Here is a 12,023-nt window from a genome sequence, read left to right as displayed (position 1 = left end):
TGGCAAACAGGTCCAGCGCTGGCTTTCCCCATTGTGCAAACACTCCATCCAGCTGGAATTGGTTGAGTTCCCATTAGTGGCAATTGTCTGTAGCTCTGCTGAGAGCCTCTGCTAGTGTATTGTGTAGGCCTGGAACATGCTCGGCCCTGAGAGAAATCCCATGCTCTGTTGCCCACCTCCATAGTTCTTGCGCTTCCTGAGAAAGTGTGAGAGATTTGGTTCCTCCCTGTTAGTTTATGTAGAACATACTGGTTGTATTGCCATACGGACCAGTACGGAGGCGCCTGCCATTCTCTATAGCAAGGCCTGTAAAGAAAGAATATAGACTTCAACTCCAGGCAGTTGACATGACTTTGTTTTTGAGACTGGATCATTTGCCTTGGGTTCGGAGATCCTGTAAATGTGCTCCCCAGCCTTCCACGGAGGCATCTGTCGTCAGTATGCAGTTTGGTATTTCTTATAAGAAAGTGAAGCCCTTGGAAAGGTGTGGACTGTGATACCACCATCGCATTGCCGTTTTCATTGCCGGGGTTAATAGAATGGTATCTGTGAACGATCCAGACATTTGCAGCCACTGTTTCTGAAGCTCTTCCAGCAGAGGTCTTATTTTGAGCCTGGCTAAGGGCACTAGGTCGATTGCTGATTAACACGTCCCTAGGAGCGACATGTACCCTCTCACTGAAATGGACTTTCTTCTTGAGATAGTCACAGCAAGCTGCCGTAAACGTGCCTTTCGCTCGTCCAATAGGAATGGCTTGCATTGGATCGTATCCAACCTGGGTGCCAGAAATGGTGTTATTTGATTGGGAAGAAACAAAGACTTTTTTATGTTCACTGTCAGCCCTAGTCTGTTGAATAGCTGGAGACCAGCAGCCGTGGTTCTGTACGCTTGATCTGCTGTTGGTGCCTTCAGTAGCCAATCGTCCAAGTAGGGGAATAGTCCGCGGCATTTTCTAAATATTCTAGGTGCTGACCTGAGGCTGAAAGGGTGAACCTTGAATTGGTAGTGGGTACCAGCTACCGTAAACCTGAGGAATTTTCAGTTTTTCCGCTGGATGGGGATGTATGCGTCTTCTAGATTGAGTGAGGTCAGAAAGTCTCCTTTGTTGAGGAAACGCAGGATCTCGGCTTCAGTTACCATCATGAAGGTTTGTTTTTCAGGTACTTGTTGAGCTTCCTGGGAACCAGTATTTGTCTCCACTCCCCTGATCTCTTCATTATTAAGAAAAAACGGAAGTAGAAGCCCTGACTCCTTTGTAGCGGTGGAACTTCCTCGATTGCACCTTTTGAGAGCATGATCTTTACTTCCTTGCGCAAAAGACGAGGTGGAGGGGTCCCTTTGGATGGAGTAGTTGGAGGTTTGCTTGTGAACTCCAGAGTATGACTAAAGGCAATTAGATCCAACAAACCGTTGGTCTGATGTTATGCTCTCCCATTACTGATAGAAATTTCAAATCTTCGCACCCACAGGAGGGATGGAGGTGGGGGCTGGTACCCGGCGTTGATCATGGCTTCCTCCCATTGTCCCGCCCCTGGGACGGTGTCCTCTTGTGGGCCCCTTGACGGGAAAAAAGAGCTGTCACAGTTTGACGGTTGGCAGAGGTCTGATAGGTCTGCCTGTATTGAGCCTGATAGGGATGGTATTGCTGTTGTCTCTGAAAACCTCCTCTGTATGCGGGCAACCCACATCCTTTCACTCCCCTGAAGGGCATTTTTCTATATTGGTGGGTGGTTAACGATTTTGCTGTGTCAGTGTCAGTTTTTATGGATAGCAGCGCATCATCGATATGCTTGTTGAATAAAGAATCTCGATTGAACGCCGTGTCCAGGATTTTAGTTTGAACTTCTGGACTGAAGGTGGTGGCCTTCAAACACCCCTGGCGTCTCATTACTGCTGCATAACCTGTATTAGCTATATTCATAGCCCAGTCAATGGTCTCCGAGGCCGCTCTTTCACCCTCTATACGGATTTTTCTCGCCTCTTGTTTCAAGTCTTCAGGGATAAGAATCAATAAAGTTGCCATATCCGACCACATGTGTCGGTTGTAACGGACGATGATAGCCACGGCATTTGCTGCCCGAATGGTAACAGCAGCCATGGTTGAAAAGATGTCCAATTACATCCCTCCTTGTCTGGAGGAGTCGAGATTGGGGTTGCCGTGTTTTTTCAATCTCCTCTGCGCCACCTGGAAAATGACGGAATCCAGATTAGTGCGACCCGTCAAGCAAAAAAGTGAATATTCATGGGCTCTGTACTTCTTGTCTATTGAAGGGAGCACTGGTGTTATTGTAGCTGGCGTCTTCATTATTTTTACTCCCTTCTGCCATATATAATCTATTATAGGGATCGTACAAATAGATTTCCTGGCTTCCTTCTTAAAATCATACAGAAATCAATCTGCATGTTTAACATCCATGGGGAGATGGAACCTGTTGTACGCTCTCTCAATCAAGTAGTGGAACCTCCCCGATGACTTCTGGAGGTAAATCCGCTGGGTGATGTGCCGGATGAGAGGGTGTAGGGATGATATAATCATTTCAGGGGTCCACTGGTGGATGTGGTTCCGGGATCTCTCCCTCATCCTTTGAAGAAGAGGAGTTTTCTTCATCAGGCACCCGTGGAGGAGGGCGCGGTAACATAGGAGTTGTTTGTCAGGGTAAGGCTAGCTTTACTAGAGCTGTGGCTGATGTGGTGATGGCTCACTCTGGACATCCTGGGGAGGAAATATCTGCCTATGGTCATGGCTTGAAGGTCTTGGATCAAAGACGGTGGTAAATGCACCCTTTCCCTAGGACGAGGCTCAGGGGGATAGCCATAAGGTTGAAAATGATGTGGAGGAATCAGATATGGCTGGTAATGTTGTTGTTGCTCATCCTCATAATCATGCGCTTCGTCCACCCCAGATACCCCATCGTCATCCTTCTCCTCATCTTCTGATTGTTGGAAGTCCAATAAGTGCGAGGGATGCAACTGGGAGATCTTTGTGAAGGATGAAACATCAGAGTGGAGAAAGGTCTTTGTTACTCTAGTAATATTGACAGTCGTCGACGGTGGCGTTGAACCTTGAAGAAGGAATATTTGTCGTAGACGGTGTTGTTGTCGCAGGTGTTACTGTCGACGATGTCGTTGCAGATGGTGCCGTCAGTTGGCTCGTGGACAGGGCGCTTATCGATGGCACCTTCTTCATTGACAAAGTCTTAGTCGATGGGATGGATGTCAACAGGATAGAAGTCGACGATGATATTCTCGTCTACTGTATGGGTCCTGAAATGGCCGTAGTCGTCGTCGTTTCTACTGTCGACAGAGCTGATGACGTGACTGTGGTACTTGTTGTCATTGACAGTCCAGGAGTTGTCGTCGTCATCGACAATGATTTTTTGCCTTTTTTCCTTGTACAGTCTGTGGATGAGGCTCTAGGACTTTCCTTTTCCTTTCTCACAGGAGAGGTGGGAACGGATGACATAGGCTCTGAGGAGACTTTATGATGCTTCTCTTTTCTATGACCTTTGCTCTCCTGAGAGGGTTTCAGGAGTTTTCTGCCCTCACCATGGGCATTATCTTGAGACTTGTATCTTTTGTGCAGTCTGGATGAGCTATCACTGTCCTCTTCAGAAGACTTTTTTTGCTTGGTGGATTGGTGACACAAAAGCAGCCACCCCTCTCTATCCCTCAGAGTGTTAGAAGAAAAGGACAGACAAATCTTGCATTGTCTTACCTCATGAGAAGGGTGGAGTCAGTACATAAACTCTTTATGTGGATCATCCACATAGACTCTGTTCCTGTCACAGGTGTTACATGGGCGGAAGGGCCTTTTTTTATCTGACATATTGAAATTATCAATCTTCGGGAAAATTCCAGAAAGAGAATGAGTATAACTCAGGGAGACTCCCTTTACACACAACGTGTGGTGAAAATCGGAGGGAAACTGCCTCTGCTAGGAAAGTTCTAGAGGGTGCTAGCAGCTGATTGGCTGCATTCAACATTTAGTCCTTTTTTTAAAAGGACATAAAAAGGCTATGTTAGACAGGGCTCAGGGCCATTATAGCCTATGGCATTATTTAAATACTGCTTGATTATGTTACAGTGGGACTCCCATCTTGACAACAGGGAATGATTCAGGCATTTGAATCTATGAAAGATACCTCAATACTGGATAATGTGCCATTTTTGCCCCGATTTTCTTTGGGGGAGAACCCCCCAAGCCCTACTTGTAGTGGTTAGACTCATTCACTGCACTCACTATGCACCGTACAGGGACTGGTCTGACAACATTTGCCAGGGCTGCTTTGGGTTCCCAGTCCGGCCCTGCATGCACACACACAGAAAAACACACACACACAAACACACACACATGCATGTGCGCACACACACACACAAAACACACATCACAGTTGTTCCCAAAGAAATATGGATTTATTATCATAATGACAGCACCCAAAACACTCTGTAGAGATGTATGGCTGACAGGGATACTAGAGTAATGTGGAATGGGGGGAATTAACAGTTTTTTGCCTTTGAAAGATGGGGGGGGGGGCGCTTGACTCCAGCTGCTATTAAATATTCTTTGCCATCTACTCTAACTCCAGGAGGGCATCTACTCTAACATCAGAAGAGTTAAAAAGAGGCATAGTTATTTTCTGTCCTGAAATCCATCAACTTTATTAGCACAGGAATTTTAAAACCTACTGGATCAAGATTTGGAGGCAATGAGAAATCAAAGTGACAGGGTGGTCCAGTGATGGCTGGCATGGTTTCTCGTTGCGTCTCTCCTCCATAGTCCCTCATTCCGGCCTGGAACAGAAAGCACACCTAGGTTCCCCATAGCCAATCACAACGCTGCAATGCAGAATTGTGATTTGTCTGAGCTCTGTGGTTTGGCGCTCAGACAAGGAGTGAGAGCATTGGCATGTTCTCCACCCAGGCTGCAATACAGTCTGGGTGGAGAACATGCAGAGTGTGCATGAATGTTTGGCTGTTCCTAGTCGGCTGGCCAAACATTCATGCACATTTACAAAGTGTGCTCACCACTCCCCCTGCTCCTGTCGTCAGAGCAGCCACACCCCACCCTGCAAAGCTGCCACAGCATGAACAAATAAAATGATAATAATGTCCAGTTAATATAATTTTATTATGCCTTTATTTCACTGCTGAAAAGCAGTGGGGAGATGCTCTTCTGCCTTAGCTTCGGAGCCGCTACTGGAGGAGTCAGTTTTCTTTGTGAACTCCCAAAGTCTCATAAACAAGTGCACCCAAAATAAAACTATGATAAAGAGCTAGAGTTTTATGAAATTTATAATTTGGACAAGTTCAAGGAAATTGGTTACCCACTGAAGCCAGAAATCTTAAGTTGTCTGTTTTCCAAGATAATTCTAAGACTGCAGGGTATAGGCTAATAATGGGTTGCTGATTTTTGTTGATGAACGACAATACATCAATTCTAATATATCATTGTTCTAGGTATGTACACGTAGTTGTTTTTTCAACTGAAAGACAATGCAATCAAGATAAAAGTACCATGTTTTGCTTCACATACCTGAAAGAGTTGGATGTTCTTCAGTTGTCTCATCCTCCTTCCCTGGAAAAAGTGGCACACCAGTCTCAGATGGATCTTTAGCAGTGCTTGCTAGAGCATCTTCTGAAGACATAAAATCAAATGTTATCAAATTGTTTTTAAATAAACAAGTTGAAAGCCAGAAACACATAATTACCTCTACTGAAACCTGTAACCTGTTCTCATTACAGGGTACCATCATATAAGATATCCATGCATCTTAACAACAGCAATATCCAACATACAATGGAATATTTTCACTGGTCCTTACACCACTCCTGGAAAGCCTACAGTGATATCCCTATTAGAAAGAAATAGCTGAATCATGATTTATTCTCCAATAAGTTTAGAATATTTGGTGCATAATAGACATCAGGCTTGAGAAGTCTAGTGGTGGGTGCACAATATATCACAGAGATAAATGATTAGAATGTAATAACTGTTCTGCCAAACTAAAGGTAATTGAGGTGTTAGAATTCTTACATAATTCTCTTAGTATGCACAGAAACTCATAGTGCAGCTTTGCAAATCATTAAAAGCAACATCTCTGATAACAAATCTTGAATTATCTTTGGCTCTCTATATATCTGACCGTTAATGCTCCAAAGACAGTTGTAATAACCAATTCACAAGAGACCATGATGTACAGTTTTACTCATGAGATTGATTAGGTTGTTCACATGTTCATATTTAAGCCATGGCAGTGAAAATAAAGGTAGCCCAATAACACATCCTATGTAGTGCAACTGTACTAATAAACACCCATTCACAAATGTACTACATGATGCAAAGATCAAACTCTAGTTTATCACCCCAGTACAGCGAAAGTGACGTTGAGAAAAACACTGTTTTATGCCTCATACTCTGCATGCTACAATGACCACAAAAAGGAAAACTGCTCTCTTAGTAGTCATCAGGACTGTTCAATTTGATTTTACGTCACTTCACCAATTTAACTTCTGACATCCAGCTTTTGGGTACATACCTTTATTTACAATTAACACACATGAAAACATGTCATGGCCCAAAACTATATACATAGATGAACAGAGTGTAGAAGGCCATTTTTTTTACCATTATTGTTTGAGGTTAGGGACACTTGACCCACCTAAGGCTTTGGCTCTTGCCCCTCCCCACACTCAATAGTGGTAATAAATAGCATATTACACACACACACATATATATATACACACATACACATTACATGTGTGTCTACTTTTAATGTGCAACATACAATGGCATGTGGCTGAGTATATCAAGGGATGGCTGCAGGTCTGTGCAACCTCTCATGCCCAATTCTGCTGTGCTGAGGTTGGCAACAGGGGCTGGCCTGCAGACAGACCCTAAACGCTGAGGCCAACCCCTAGACAAAAACACCAGTGCAGTGAGCCCCTCTGCACACAACTTTGTGTCCTATCTTCATTGTGGCCAACCTTCACTGTGTACAGGCTGGCTGCAGGGCCTGGACATGCTCGTCCATAACCCATCGTATAAGCAAGCCCTGCTTACGATGGCAACTGGAGCTGCCTACAGAGTCCGGCAAGTGACCACACCCATAACTCGACCTTCAGGGTGATTAAGCCAGCATGACATACACGTACTGTGTGGGTGGCAAGTTTTTTTTATAAATTCTTTTTTTGGCATGGGTAGCAGGCAAAGAGCTGCCATGCCTCTGGATAAGCTGCACATATCCTTTGGCAACTGTCAAAGCTCTCGGTGATATTACAAGGGTCACTTTGTAGTATTACTTTTAGAAAAACCCTGCAGCATTTGATGTTACCTTGTTCTTTTAATATCTTTGCCTGTTCTATTTTCGTTTTCACAGCTTGGATAGCTGTTTCCAATGCTTCAGCTTGAGCCTGTTCAAGAGCTTTCTTTTTTGCTTCTTCCAGATGGGGAATAATAATTGTAGCTAGATCAAAAACCTAAAGGAATATTGTTAAATATACAGGTAAGTGCTGATTTCTAAGACTACTATACATCTGAATTGAAAGAGGTTAAAATATTAATCAAATATAGCTAACTGGTAGTGATCACATAAGCATGCCTGCACAGGTAAATTAGAAAACATTTTCCCTTCAATTTTAGCTTATTTGAAATGAGACTACATTACTAGAAGTTCAGACATTTGAGAGATATTGGCGCTACTTGGACAACCTAACACAAACAATGTTTAGTCTTTTCGAGGGACTACACTAACCTCCCATAAGAGACATCTGCTAGGTGGAAAACCATTTTTTATGCCTTTCAAGAGCTACTTAATGACTGGTATTGTAAAAAGACACCTGGGATAGACTCTTCCTGTAAGATGGAATAGCAGCACCATGCATCCTAATGAAAGAAAATTAAAATCCGATCTTGCCAAACATAACATATATGAAAGAACACAACATGTGACTGGATTGATGTTTTTCTATCTAGGCTACCATAAGCTTTCATGCAGCTTGTGCATACAATTTGGTGGTTATCTCTTGAAAATTTGGCACAGCAAACTTCATACGGAATCTTAATTGTTTTACAAAAATATCTCCATCCCCATCATAATACTGCCCCTAATGCAATCTCCAAGCTCTCTTCTCTCTAAATGTATCTCCACTTCTCCACCACTCCTCTTTGTTAACCCGTGGACCTTCGTGAAACTTTACAAAGTTGAATCAATAAATCATACTTCACGTTGGGCCTCTCACTATCAATATTAATGTCCATATTACGTGCACCCTTGCTCTCCAGCTCTTAACTGCCCAACTAGCTCTGCATCCACTTCCAAAAAGGAAAGTGCTTCTTCCGGTGTAAGTGTGATGTTTGTGCTTTTCAGATCAGAAAGTGATATCACACACAAATATGCGACAAGTGAATGCATCAAAACCATGAACAAATATGAAAGAGTAGTGAACAAACAAGGGCTACCACAAGGATGGGATGGTTCATTCAGCAAGTGTTATTTATGGATTTCTAAATGAAAGCAAGTCTGCTAATATCATTAATAAACAGGCAGCTTATGTGGCGATACCAATTGAAGGCATCAAAAACCATGTTTTCTTTTTCCCTGGCGGACATATGTGTGATGCCTAGAAACCAGTACTTCTGGAGCCTGGCATAAAAGGAAGAAGTGTCCAGAGATGGCCCAGTATTTGACAAGCTTATGAAAACCATGCAATTTTAGGGTACATTTGAACACTGAGTGACTGCCCTGCATAGAGAAGTGGATATTAATAAGGAAACCCCTCGTGATTTTATCCATTAAAACATTACAACAAAAGTACTGGTGTAGTAGTTCAGGAAGTATAAATCATAGTGTGTAAGAAATTCAAATTATTTATAGATTCCTCCAAAGAACAAACCCAGAAGTCAAAACAATGCTGTAAAATCCTACTTGGCTTCAAAAAGATTACACATGCATTTCTTCAGCTTTTACCCACTTTAAATAAGGCGCAAATTGATTCATAACATGTATTTCAATATAACAAAGAATAAAGAACATTTGCAGCAATATGTAAGTGCTACGTTACCTTTCCGTTGTATTTGGTGGCAATAAGATTGCAGAGAGTTGTTTTCCCAGAAAAGGGAGGCCCAAACACCACTACCTTACATGGAGGAATTGGCATAGGTGGAAGAAGGAAAGGCCGTGGATTTGAGATAAATTGTTTTAAAGCGTCTTCTGACGAAAGCATATACATCTTATCTAGGAAGCTTAAAAAAATAAAAAAGATGCTAAGTTTATAATAATGTTCCACTCACATGCCCAAAATAACAACAAATAAATAAGCTTACCTGACTGAAAACTCAGTCACCCCCATTTTTATGTTTCCTTCCTTCAAAGCAACAGGGCATGCACGGGCCCACCTGCTTCTCCGCCATCTATATCGAGGTGCAACAAGTTGAATGGATGCAATAGTTCTGAAAAGCTCCTCCTGGACAGTGAACAGATAGCACCAGGTAGTACTTTCATGTTGGCTTACTTGTGCTTTACTACATTTAAGAAGTGTTTCTAACTTAAACAAAAACTCATAAAGATTACTTCTCATTTTTCTTTGTAAATGACTTAAAGGCATTAGTTATATTCATTCTCTGTCAATAGATAAATCATTTCCTACTTCTAGTCAGTAATTTCAATTGTATGTGAAGGAAGTGAATTGTTTGTTTAATATACATACTCTTTTACATAATAATACAAATTTGCACACTTTTAAGTACTTATATTTTTCACCATTTATGCCCCCATCGTGAACTGCCTAGTAATACTGTTCTGGGAGGACATGGAGTTTCCTGCCAAACTGGCAATTTTTCATGTGGCATTACCACATGCAAAAGTACCAAGAGCAATTTGGGGGATAAATCCACTAGATTGAACAAGGTGAAATCTGTCTCATTAATCACATATGCAAATTAGCAGGGTGATAACGATTTCAGCATGTTATTCCCCATTGCATAGGGGTCTATATGGAATTACTTGCAACCCACAGTAGTTCTCCAATCTGGAATTACCAATGCTCAAGGTATTATTAACAGTAGGAAATTACCACACTGATACTACTCTCACGCTTATGATGTAGACCTATGTAGGTACCTTTCCAGAAGACAAAAACAGAAAACACATTAGTAAAGATGTTGGGCCCGATTCACAGAACTAACTTAAGACAAAATCCTAAACTTACTACCATTTTGGTATTCACAGAATGCACTTACTGCTTTTGGTATTCACAGAATGCACTTACTACTTTTGGTATTCACAGAATGGATTTACGACTACTAACTTTACGTCCGCACTCAGGCCGGAAATTCCGGCCCGGAGGTGGAGCTTCCGGCCCGGAGTCGGAGCTTCTGGCCCTGAGGTGGAGATTTTGGCCATGGCTAAATCTCCGCCACTGGCCGAAATCCCCACCTCTGGGCCGGAAGCTCCGCCTCCAGGCCGGAAGCCCCTCCTCCGGGTCGGAATTTCCGGCCCGAGTGCGGACGTAAAGTTAGTAGTCGTAAATCCATTCTGTGAATACCAAAAGTAGTAAGTGCATTCTGTGAATACCAAAAGTAGTAAGTTTAGGATTTTGTCTTAAGTTAATTCTGTGAATCGGGCCCGTAATCTTTACTATAAAATACTGAAATATAAAGGTTTCAATAATCTAAAAAGGTGGAAGATATATTTCCAAAAAGCTATGGAATGAAGATCCTGAAGTACTGGATAAAGGACATCAAGTTCCAAGCCACAATCTGCTCTTTTTATGGTCTCGCCTATGACAAACCTGAACATAATCTATTTTAGAACTATTTCTGCATTCACTGAATATTTTGAACATGGCTGTTTACAATCTGGGATTGTGAACAGTTTTCAATTAATCTTACAAGCGTGGCTGCAGAGATACTCAGAAGAGAACTCAGTGTGTGTTATACTGTCACATGTAGCGATGGCCACCCTTATACAACTTAACCAGACCTGAACATTACTTAAGACTTCCATGTGACCCCACTAAGGAGATTCAAAAACTCATTATTGATGTCACAGAGGAAGGGGTCGCACAAGGCTACCTTAGTAACAAGGAATTCCTGTATCTTAACACCAAATCACTGTGCACACCTGTAATTTACACTTTACCTAAGGTACACAAAAATGCTACCACGCCTCCCGGACGCCCGATCGTTTCGGGCTGCGGCTTTGTCCTTGAACCCCTTGGCAGGTATATTGATTACTTCATTAGGGACTTTGTACCCGATACCCTATGCTACATTAAGGACACCATGGCCATGGTTAACCTTGTAGAAGAACTCCCCTTTGACCCCCGTGACAGCCTATTGTGTACACTTGACGTTGAGTCACTATACACTAATATCCCCCAGGATGAAGGAATTGATGTAATTGGCATGGCCCTTAACTCTAGACCCCAACCTCACGCCGTCCCTACATCCTTTATCCTCTACCTGCTCAAAATTTGTCTTACAAGGAATTTTTTCCTTTTTGATGGCAATTTCTATCAGCAAGTTAAGGGCACCAGCATGGGTGCAGTTTTTGCCCCAAATTTTGCCATACTCTATATGGATTGGCTTGAGACACATAGAATACTATCCCCAACGAACCGTTTTAGAATTCACATTCTGGAATGGAAACGGTATATAGATGATATTTTTCTCATCTGGAACAGTACTGAGGCCAACCTTGCAGAATTCCAAGATTGGTTGAACACACACAGTAATGGCCTTAACTTCACTGTTAACAGCAGCAAACATGAAATTGCTTTCCTTGACTTATCCATCATAGCTCACAATGAAAGTCTCTACACTACACTTTACCGCAAACCCACAGAAAAGAATACCCTACTATCATACAACAGTCATCAGCCTAGAGCCTTACGTGACTCCCTTCAGTACTCACAATTCCTCCGTTTACACCGCAATTGCTATCTTAAGAAGGACTACTTTACGGAAGCCAACATTCTGTCTAAAAAACTGACCAGTATAGGCTATCCCCGCAAACTAGTCAAA

General features: G+C 42.5%; 1 protein-coding gene across 6 annotated transcripts in view; it reads right to left on the bottom strand.

Annotated features, from left to right (window-relative positions):
* The window catches only part of AK9 (adenylate kinase 9), a 1,219,082-nt gene that overhangs the window by 949,968 nt on the left and 257,091 nt on the right, over nt 1–12,023 (bottom strand). For 5 of the 6 annotated variants that reach the window (XM_085611347.1, XM_085611348.1, XM_085611351.1 and 2 more), the window contains exons 11-14: nt 9,324–9,463; nt 9,062–9,242; nt 7,333–7,477; nt 5,535–5,636 (exon numbers count right to left, since the gene is read on the bottom strand). In XM_085611347.1, the coding sequence (XP_085467473.1) occupies nt 5,535–5,636; nt 7,333–7,477; nt 9,062–9,242; nt 9,324–9,463 (568 nt within the window). The remainder of the gene's footprint in view (nt 1–5,534; nt 5,637–7,332; nt 7,478–9,061; nt 9,243–9,323; nt 9,464–12,023) is intronic. The other variant, XM_085611349.1, reaches the window with a different exon arrangement.

Source organism: Triturus cristatus, chromosome 6, assembly GCF_964204655.1.
Source record: "Triturus cristatus chromosome 6, aTriCri1.1, whole genome shotgun sequence".
Classification (NCBI taxonomy): domain Eukaryota; kingdom Metazoa; phylum Chordata; class Amphibia; order Caudata; family Salamandridae; genus Triturus; species Triturus cristatus.
This window is presented reverse-complemented; position numbering and strand designations above follow the sequence as displayed.